The sequence below is a fragment of the Solea solea genome, chromosome 15 (genome assembly GCF_958295425.1).
Source record: "Solea solea chromosome 15, fSolSol10.1, whole genome shotgun sequence".
NCBI lineage: Eukaryota > Metazoa > Chordata > Actinopteri > Pleuronectiformes > Soleidae > Solea > Solea solea.
Genome location: NC_081148.1, coordinates 18,055,697 through 18,066,834, shown reverse-complemented (window position 1 = coordinate 18,066,834; position 11,138 = coordinate 18,055,697). Strand labels below are relative to the sequence as shown.

Genomic DNA, 11,138 nt, shown 5'->3' with positions numbered 1-11,138 from the left:
TGCACTGAGGATTTTTTAAATTTTCCTGCAAACCTTTCAAAAATAAATTTTCAATGTATTTATTGAAATCGTACTTTTCATCTTAAATAAATCAGCATTTATTCACTGTTTCACAAGGTTGTTGTTTTTCATCCTTTTTACATTGAAACACAGTGGGGGAGATATCAAAGCTCGGGGAGTCTGCTTAAGGGTTGTAAACTGGGAAAATCCAGACACTGATGGTGACCGTGGTTGGTGACCTGGTGATCTGATGGAAAGACTTGGTGGTGAAGGGGAGGAGGAGGAGGAGGGCGCTCGTGACAGCAGAGTGAGAGAACTAAGGCAGAAAGAGACATGTTTCAAAAAAATGCGACGACAAGATATTGCTAATGAGGCAACTGTGTTGTTATCTTTTGTTACATTACTTTGGTGTACTGTATGTACTATTGCACATCTTTAAATGTAAGGGCCATCACTTTTTTGTAGGGAACAAAATACTTTTTTTTTTTTGCATTTTCTTGCACGACACTCAATTTGAGAAGCAGCATACTGAGGGAACTGTGTTTTATTTAGTCATGGAACATCACATTTAGCAGAAGTGATGATTACGTTTAATAGTTTTAATGTAAAGAAATGATACCAAGGACATTAGTCGATGGTGGCAACGGAACTAAACAGGGTGAAACTAAACGGGTACATTTTCTCTCTTTTTTTGGATGATCTAAATGTGTCTGATATGATTAATAAAATGATAATGTTGGAAGAATATTCACTGCTGTAAATTGAGACACTGTAATCCCTTCCCTTCTTTGCCATTTCTGTTCAGCCTGGATATTTTTTACATCGTTGCCTCAGGTAGTAAAATCACCTCAGAAGTTGTGTTTCTAAGTTGTCTTTGTTTTTAATCCTCGGCTATTTTTTTTTTGTTTTGTTTTGTTGTGTCCCTCAGGTTGGTTGTTGTTTGCCTTCTTTTTGTACTCATGTGAGATCTTGTATTTTTGTATATATACAATAAAAATTTGGGAATCTGGGGGGCCCCAAATGCCCCCCCCCCTTTCAACCACCTGACTGGATGACTGGAGTTCTCCTTCCTTCCTGAGCTTTTCGCCCGCTTTTTTTGTGTTTCATCTTCAGCTATCTTGTTTGTTTTTGCTGTATATTGCACACGGTTGGTTGTTGTTTGCCTTGGTATGTATTTTAATAAAAATAAAAGAAGTTCAAGGTGGGGCCCCCTCCAGCTCCTGTTTGCCTGGGCCCCCACAGATCCATTACAACAACACCATTTGTCCAGAGAAGCTACAAGCCAGCTCAGTAGTTTGAGGTATGCTGGGGTTTTGTTTTCATATAGTTTTATCCGAGGACATAAATGTTTATCTTTTTCTAGTTTCAGAGCTTCCGGATCTTCTCTCCTGTCACCTTGGGGTTTTCCCTCCTGATTCTCTCTGCACCCTCAGCTCTGTAGTCAAAGGTGCAGTTGTGCTCGTCAGAGTATCGGTGCAGGCTGCAGAAGATGTGTCCACACCTGCAGTCAAAGCCTGTCAGACCAACCTTCTTGCGGCAGGTGAAGCAGCGCTTCTTCTCTTCTTTGGGCTTCTGTGTCTCTGCGGTCCTGTCCACTGATCCTTCATCCCCGAGTGTTTTCAAACAGTCTGCTGTCAGGCTGCTGCTTCTGGCGGTGGCTGTGGACGGTCCACTGCAGTGTCCAGAGTCTTCTGGTACAGATGACGTAGCAGCTGGTAAAGAGATTGTGGTACTGTCACAGCTTTGAGCCAGAAGAGTCTCTCCCCTGCTGCTGCTGCTGTGGGCAGAAGAAGCGGCAGATGTGGTAGCGCATGCGCTGCCGCTCTGTCTCTGGAGAAAGTCTTTGTAGCACACGGAGCACATGCCGTTATTCCTGGGGTTGCCATAGAAACCGCAGCCCGTGGAGCAGAGCACAGGACTCCTCCTGTTGGTCTCCTGTGTCATGTCTTGTTTCCCCGACATGTCTTGGTCTCATCACAAAAGCTTGGTTTCTAAAATAAAAATGAGCAGTTGTCGCGTGACAACCACACAGTCCAGAGGGTTGTTTACATGTGGGCGAACGTCGGTATCTTAGATCTTTGGCGTTTCGCAATATGACGTCACATAAAAAAAGTTGAACATCAAAGGACTGACAATTACGTCATGATTCTAAACGTGACACAACATTTTACATATTAGCTGGTGTATTTATATCTGAAGTTGAAAATCAAGGTTTATTAATCAAGAGTTGTGACAGAACTTCTATACACAAGTTGTATAGGCTAGTAGTAACTCTAGTAACCTCACCGGTAACCTCTGATGAACTAACCTCATCTTGTCCTATGTTTTAACCCACAGGCGTTAGTTTAATTTATCCACTAATCCACTTCCAAGAACTGTTGTAAAAACATTATATCTTTTTTATAAATCTCAAACAACTCATCGAAACAACTTTAACCCCTGCTCAAAACGACCAAATATTCAATCATTTTGAGGATTTTAACCCTTTATTTATTATTTTTTATTTTCAATATTTATTATTCAATATTTGATATTAATAGTTTTGCAGGACTGAAGTTGATCAAGCCCCAAAAAGCAGAACAAAGAATACGTACTATTTTTGTAGCAGTTTTTGGAAGTGGATATTTTTTTTATTGTTTATGGCTAGTAGAGAGTAGTAAATTTAGTAAATGTGTGACGTATTCAATATTTTTTTTATAAATATTCCCCCAGCCACCCAACATTTGTTATATGGAACATAACTCATTTTTGTGGGGGGGTTTAATAGTTTAACGGTGACGTCAAGTAACCAAACTGCCATTCAAATGGTTAAAATCCTCAAAAAAATGTAATGTTTGGCATCAGAAAAATTAAAATTTGAATTCCAGAATTTGCAAGAGGAGACCAAATGGACAGTAATGTCCATATTGATGGATGAGGGTTAAATAAATAAATAAAAAAACACCACAATAAATATGTGACAAATGCTTTGCAGCAATTAAAGCAAATTGTGGTACACATTACATGTCATTTAGCAGACGCTTTTATCCAAAGCAACTTACAATGGAATTGAGTACAATCAGCCAGGTGTGGAGTCGAAATTGTGACCTTTCGCATCCAGGGTACTTGTCTTAACCACTGAGCCACTCCACCACCCACACATCCTAAGCGGTCATAGTTAAATGCTATAAATTACAATAAATTAATAAACACAAATTGTGTCCAAGCTTGTACATCACCTAGTTGAAGTCCTGTTTATTTAAAACAACTAGAAAATAGCCAATATTGGCAGGAGTGAATCTGTAATTGGATCTGTGTGGCCTTTGGTCCCATTCTTTTTTCTTTCTGAGCCAAGAGTGCACTTATCATTGCTTGGATAGAAATTTAACAGCTATACAAATCCAAAAGGGGGCCACACGGTGGTGTAGTGGTTAGCACTCTCGCATTGCAGCGAGAAGACCCGGGTTCGAGCCCCGGTTGGAACAAGGGCCTTTCTGCATGGCGTTTGCATGTTCTCCCCGTGTGTGCGTGGGTTCTCTCCGGGTTCTCCGGCTTCCTCCCACAGTCCAAAAACATGCACTGTGGGGATAGGTAAATTGGACACTCTAAATTGACCATAGGAGTGAGTGTGAGAGTGAATGGTTGTTTGTCTCTATCTGTGTGTGGCCCTGCGATGGACTGGCGAACTGTCCAGGGTGTACCCCGCCTACCGCCCGATGTAGCTGAGATTGGCACAGCACCCCCCGCGACCCTCTAGCAGAGGATAAAGCGGTAGATGATGATGACTGACTGACTGACAAATCCAAAAGTATATAAATCAAAATCAGACAGAATGTTTTCAGATTTATAAAGATGGGTCTGGGGATTGCAATTAAGGCAGTTTTAGCATTTTTGGTGGTAAGCTGGATCTAGATCAAAAAAATAATGATAAAAGTGCTTTCTCCTGTATATTTTAAAATAAATAATAATTCAACTTGGAAATAAATTGCACAAATTATTTGAGGAATACGAACTAGAAAGTGCTCATGAGATTCTTTTGATTCGAAATAATCACGTTTAATAACAAAAAAATCCCAATATTACAAATTAAATTCACTTATACAAAAGATACAGAAATAATGTAATAAATGATAAATAAATGAATGATAGATAACAAAAAATGAAACCAAAAAATATACACGCCCCCCCTGCCCCTGGGCACCCAAAGATTTTTGAACAGCCCCTGGTTGCCATGGTAAGTGAATGGTCGCCCCAGCAACGCTTTAGACAACACGTCGCACGGGGAAGCTAAAAGCTCAGTAGTTTTAGGAACTTGCTTGTTCTGATAGATACAAATAATCACATTGAGCGAGGAAGAAGAAAAACATGACGCCACGTGTGATCATTCCACAGGTGCGCGCGACATGAAAGGAAGCGACGGATACTTCTGATTAGTTCTTTCATGTTCCATGGGATGGAGGAGAACACATCGGGCCTAACACACGCTCAGTAAACACGCACGTCTTTGAGCAGAATATGGCGCAGAAACTGAGTGATGAGGAACTGCGGCATTTGTACTCGTGGGTCGACAAAATACCGCTGTCTCGTCCAAAGAGACACATCACGAGAGACTTCAGCGACGGAGGTGAGTGACGTTGAAATACATCTGTCACGTGTTACACTCATGTGCTCATTATGACTTGCTGTGACCTATGACCCTTCACCTCCGTAGTGATGACCGCTGAGGTTGTGAAACATTTCTTCCCAAAGCTCGTTGATCTGCACAACTACGCTCCTGCAAACTCCAGACCACAGAAGCTCAGTAACTGGAGAGTCCTCAACAGGCAAGAAAGCTGCTGTGTTTGTTTGTTTGTTTGTTTTTTGATAGATAGATAGATAGACACAATAAATGATTCATAATAGTATATTTACAGACTCAAACATATTGCACAAACCTTACACACAAGTAAAAGTAACTGCTCTAAAAATGTACTCAAGTTAAAGTAACTTGTTTAAAATGTACTCAGAGTAAAGGTTACTTAGTTACCTTTTTTAACAAGGTTGGGGTTCTTTCTTGAACACAAATCTCACCATTAATTGTTTTTAAATAAAGGCAAACCTTTACAAACTAAAGTGCTGACACGGACGTTAATTATCCGCCAATTTACTGTGTGCTCACAGTTCACAAACATAAAACTCCCCCTTGGATACTTCAACAAGATTCTCTCCCACATTAATGTGGTCAAACTTCATGTTTGCTTTGCTATAACCATATGCTATACCATCGGTGAGTGTATGAAGTGGAGAATACAGTATGTTCTGAAAAGAAGAAACATTTGGATTTAGAACTAATCAGGGAGCTCAAACAACAAAATACAATATTTTTGAATGATTAAATCAATATTTGATTTGCCTCTGAAAAAGTCTTGTTTGCCCTATAAAACAAGGCCCTCACCTAAACCAATATACAGACATTCTTATTCAGTGTCTGCCCGTAAACCCTCGTTACTGTTCCACACTTTTCAACATTTAAACACACTTTATTCACCACCATCATCATCATCGCTAATGCTTACCTATGTGTGTTTCTTTGTGGCGGGGCGGGGAGGCAGGAAGGTGTTTTCCAAGCTGAACTTTAATGTGCCTGAAGAAACTGTGAACAAGATTATCATCTGCTCTCCAGGAGTGATAGAGCCAGTACTGTTCGCCCTGAATGAGAAGATTGAAATTAAACTGGAGCAGACCAAAAGCAATGCACTGGTTGGTACTTTTGTTTGTTTGTACCTTAAGTCCCTTTGTACGTGTAAGCAAAGCAGCGTTGCTGGAACAATAATCAGATTTGTTTTTTGTTGTTGTTGTTGTTTTACGCAGGAATCGGAATTCAGTGACCCCAGGAAGTTTGGGAAAAATTACACAGGTAGAGTGGCTGCAAACAAAACCATCCTTTCTAATCCACTGCTGGTATATTTGACCCATGACATGTACAGACAGCATTGTATTGTCAGTAAAAACATGTGTTTTTTTTTAACCAATAAGATACATGATACATGGTCCACAATATTAATAATATCACGATACAACGATTCTGTCATCGTCAATATATTGCAAGACAATCATATAGCGATACATCACGATATCGGTCTCAAGTGAAGAAAACAAAACGTTAATGTGAAAAGTTAAGACTGCAGGATGCCTCTATTTATTCACAACACACAGTGCATAAAGTCTATGTACGTGAATGTGAAGCCTTAATTTAGTAATTAAAATATCGTTTTTTGTATTGCACGATATCTTTGACTCACCACTACTCCACACAGCAAAAGACAACAATAGCACCAAGCTTGCGATTAAAGTCTAAAAAACTACAAATAACAGCCTTAATCAGTTTAATCACACATAAGCTGGGTTAAATGTGGGAGTGGTCATCAGGATCAGGAGGAAGGACAGCAAATCATCCAAAAAAGGAGAACGCACATTATTAAGGATAGGTTTTGAGGTTATGTACTTTAGCCCTAGGGAAGGTACACGTGTATTTAGTCAATTTTATTATGTATAGCACCATTCACAGATATGGAATCACAAAGTGCTTCACAGGGTGATACAAGTACATAAAATACTGATAGTCTAAATCATAGTCTAACTAAAAGAATAGGGTTGTGATTAAAAAGAAAAGTTTTTAACTGCTTTGTGAAAGCAACAACAGTGTCTAGGCAGCGAAGGGAAAAAGGGAGAGTGTTCCAGAGACTCAAGGTGCTACTGCTTCAGAGGAGCGATCACCTCGCGTCTTGAAATGGGTCTTTGGGACCACAAGATACATCTGACCTGTTGACCTCACCTGACCTTTGTTCCTCCCCCCTGTGCTCGTGTTTATCATCATGGATCTGTCTCCTCATCTCCTCCCTTTACCCTTTAGTTGTGTTCTTAAGATTTGTGTTTCCTATGAGAGATGAGCTTTCAGTCACATAAAGTTTTGTCTGTCTGTAGAACTTCATCAGAGTGGAGATATTCATCTGAGGGGAGACGGGATGAAAAAAGAATTGAGCAGATTCAGCAACAGGTATGATTAAAAAAAAACTGACTTGAAATCAATCCATAATGCTTGTTTAGATAGTAATGAACAGTAATTGACTAAAAGTGCAAGTATCTTAGCAGAAAATGACTTTTTTTCATAATATTTCTTAAGTAAAAGTCTTAAAGTATATGACATTTACTTTACTTAAGTATCAAAAGTGTTTTTCTGATATAAAATGTACTTAAGTTTTAGTAAGGAGGCGCAAGGATTGATGTCTTTCAACTAGAAGGATGAGGGTTCAATTCTTGGCTCTGCTTGTCTATATGTGTCCTTGAGCAAGACACTTAACCCCATGTTGAAGCGCGTGAATGATAAAACTGTAGTGTAAAGCAGCTCAACTACAGACCATTGCCAACTATTCTTCTGATTTTATTTGGTAGTAACGAGTAACAAAGATAGTTTGAGTAAAAGTACACAATTTATTTAGGAAATGTTACTAGAAATATAAATAACAAAGTAAAGTACAGTAACAAACATTACAACACTGGTAATGAATATACTGATGTGTTATGTTTTGTGCCTCTTTTATTTGAATGCTCTTTTATAATTTCTTTTTAGTCACATGCAGCACATGTTGCAGTTTCAGACAGACATGGACCCAATCGTCCTAATGAGTCTGCAGGAGAAAGAGCAAGCGGTCATGGCTTTGCAGGAGACTGTGGAGGTAAAACACACACACACACACACACACACACACACAGTTTTATATCGTAGTGAGGACGACACCTCGTGGACATAATGCATTCCCTTAACCATCACAACTAAGTACTCTAAGTACTCTGTGGTTGATGAGAAGGCATCTGCTCAGTGGGTATAAGAATTTTTTTTTTTTTGTTTTTCATCTGTGGCCACCTCAGCAGGATTTGGAGGAAGTAAACAATGACTCCGCTGTGCAACACCTTAATTCAGCCACTTTCTGGTTTGGTCACATCCTTCTCTCTCTTTCCTGTGTGTGTGTGTGTGTGTGTAGGTCTTACAGCTCAAAGTGAACAAGTTAGAGCACCTGCTTCACCTCAAGGACATGCGCATCGAAGAGCTCACCCAGCACCTGGGGTCATGCAGAGCCAGCGGTGATCGGAACTGATGCCCACACGGACAATATCAGGAATCATTTCAAAGAAAAAATAGTATTCACTTAAAATAGTGATTAATAAGCCGTGATTAACTAGATTAAATGATCAAAAAAATAGTTAGCTCATGGTGTTTTATGACAATGTTTTTTTATTCCTTATTTCTTTGGTGTTTACAGCTGTTAATGTTGCATTACTGCTCATTTATTATCTCCTATCCTCATCCCTCTCTCCCTGTTCTCCTTTATTGTCCAAATATTTACAAACCAAATGCATGCGCGTCTTCTAGAATACAGTGTGGTGTCAAACACAATTCCAACCACAAAGACTGTGGTTTCTGTTTGTCGACTATTATTTCCTTTGCGATTTGTGAAGTCCTGTTAGTGATAATAGTTTGTGAATACACTTTTTTTATGATTAAAAAAAAAAGAAAATGATACTCTGCAGTGACTGACCCTCTCTTTCTTTCTAAATTCTCTTTCTGAATACGAGAAGTTCACGTCCAAATGAGCCGAGTAGAAGGTCGAATCTTGTGAATAACCAAGTCGTAACAAAACCGAATGACATTCTATGTTTGTGCACTGACTCTCGCTTCCTTTCAAGTCTAAATATATACACCAGTCATTGATGCAGCTCTTGTTCCCATTCAAGTGTGAAGACTGCTCGTTACTGATGTGAAATTTCAAGCATCGGCTTCCAAAATTAACTTGCTGATTAAATGACATGGAGTGTGTGTCTAGGGCTGCAACTAGGGCCATAAAATGTCTGTTATATGGAGCAAAGATACATTTAAGACGCTGGGAAAAACAGAGACTTCAACTGCAACTGCCATGCTGCCAGCTGGTGGCGCTGTGCCCGTGACTCGGTCAATGTACGGCAAAGTCACAGGCCACCTCGTGACAAACGATCGCAATCTGCCAATATTGCGATGGTTGTCGTGGCCGCGCCTTTTTGAATCCGCAAAACCATTTCACATCTTTTCATCTTTGATGTGTCTAGTACAAATTGACACGTATGTTTTTTATGTTACAATTAATGTGCTCAGACGAACTCACCAAGATGGATGTCAATTTCAAAATGGCCATTTTTGTTTGTCTTGGGCTACGACATGTTTCCACCAAGTTTCAAGCAACTTAAGTTTTTGCTTTGTCCTAACAGGTTTCAACTCTCGGGACCACTTTTACACTTTTTCGCCTAGTTCTGATTTGCATGCCAATTTTTGTATGTTTTCATCGACGTTTAAGGTCTCATAAATGACCAAAATCTAAATAAGTGCACGCACTACTGTGTGAGTGCCCTAATTACTAATAAACTAAGTAATAATAATTTCTGTCAGACGTTTGCACTGCACATACACACAAGGAATGTGAGAGAAAACCTGAGCAGCTCTTGAAGTATGCGCTCTCTGCTGCTGCTGCTGCTGATGATGAATCACTGGACGAGATTTACAGTCCTGAACCGAGAGATGAGCGACCACACCCTCGTATCTCTTGGTGAGGGACAGATTCAGTCAGGATCTGAAGATCCAAACGGAAGAGTAAAAAAAGGAAAGAGAAGTGCTGCCTCAACCAGATGGCAGCAAATATGACCTTGACCTGACTTCCTGAGAGGGAGGGTGGGATTTAAACTTGCTGACTTTGTACCCCAGATATGAAATCAGACAAACACTCCACTAGACATCAACACATGAAAACAAGATGAGGATGTACTCACACAAGCATGGTTTATGATCACATTTCTCCCAAATATGAGGGGAAACCAGGTCAGAAAGCAAGCGCTGGCCTTTTGTCTGTGGAAAAAAAACAAACACCAGAGAGGCTTCCATGAGGAGTTTGATAAGAGGAAGCGATCCCTCATTTGGTCACTCAAATGAGGGATCGCTTAGCAGTCACTTGTTCTCTCACACTCACCGAACATTTCCTGAAAACCTTTGTTAGCAGCTGACAGGCCCTGCTGAGGCCAGGGCTCCAGGATTGGGAGGAACATTTTACAAAGTCAACGGACAAACATACGGGTGTAAAGTTAACAACACGTGAACATGGACTGTAGAACAGCAGAGAACGTGTAAAGAACAGTGTTTTATTTATTGTTCCCTGAGTCATTTTGGACAAATACTGCACTTTAAAAGATCAAAGTAACTGATTCTGCTGTTACATAAGGATCAGGCTCAGAGGAAATGGGAAAACCTATTGTAACAGTATCATCCAGCCTCAGTTTGTGCATTTCCTGAGGTCTAAAATATAATTATTGCACATTATTGCAAGTTACCATGGGTCATCTTGAATGTGCCAAGAACTAACGGACGTAATAATTCTGTTTTATCTATAAAACATGGTATCAAACACCTTATAAGTTCATTTCAAAAACCATTTGTTGCATTTATTGAACTACCGGTCAAGAAAATGTGAATATATGATCAACTAAAACTAATTTTTCTGTTCAGGAATGCAAGCAAATAACTACAATTTGACATCATAATGAAGAAAAAAATAATGTGCTTTACTATTTATCTGCTTTTTGTAACATAGTTAATTTGAAAATGCATCGATAACGTAGATTACATAACATAAGGCAGCCAAGTGGAAAGGGAACTTGACTTGTAACCGGAAGGTCGCTGGTTCAAATCCCCACCCGGCCAAAAAAGGGCTGGGGTACCCAACTCCCAATGCTCCCCGGGCGCTACTCAGTGCAGCAGCCCACTGCTCCTAATTCTAGGATGGGTCAAATGCAGAGAATATCAGTCAGTCTGAGACTGACAGTAATTTCCCTAAGGGGATTAATAAAGTATCTAAAATAAGAAATATATTTTAGCACTCAAAAATATAATTTTGGTTAAAGAGCTTGTACATACAGAAACATAAAAAAATTATTTTAAGAAAAACCAATGCTGCTAATTTAGGGCTTACATTAAGTGGTGGACACCATTGAGAAAGCTTATCCAAACAAACAGCAAACACACAGTGTGGCAACTATTTAGCTTCAAAACACAACCACAAACATTTGTTTTGTTGACTCACAGTGTTAGCTCTCCTCCTGCT

General features: G+C 39.6%; 2 protein-coding genes across 2 annotated transcripts; one reads left to right on the top strand and one right to left on the bottom strand.

Annotated features, from left to right (window-relative positions):
• Positions 1 to 171: 171 nt before the first annotated feature.
• Positions 172 to 2,027, bottom strand: LOC131474243 (AN1-type zinc finger protein 6-like). The gene has a single exon (XM_058652009.1). The coding sequence runs from the start codon at positions 1,960 to 1,962 to the stop codon at positions 1,366 to 1,368; it is 597 nt and encodes a 198-aa protein (XP_058507992.1). The 5' UTR covers positions 1,963 to 2,027; the 3' UTR covers positions 172 to 1,365.
• Positions 2,028 to 4,264: 2,237 nt separating this feature from the next.
• On the top strand, positions 4,265 to 8,508 carry spef1 (sperm flagellar 1). The gene is made up of 7 exons (XM_058651957.1): positions 4,265 to 4,603; positions 4,691 to 4,802; positions 5,571 to 5,718; positions 5,830 to 5,875; positions 6,943 to 7,015; positions 7,589 to 7,694; positions 8,001 to 8,508. The coding sequence occupies exons 1-7, from the start codon at positions 4,495 to 4,497 to the stop codon at positions 8,112 to 8,114; spliced, it is 708 nt and encodes a 235-aa protein (XP_058507940.1). The 5' UTR covers positions 4,265 to 4,494; the 3' UTR covers positions 8,115 to 8,508.
• Positions 8,509 to 11,138: the final 2,630 nt, after the last annotated feature.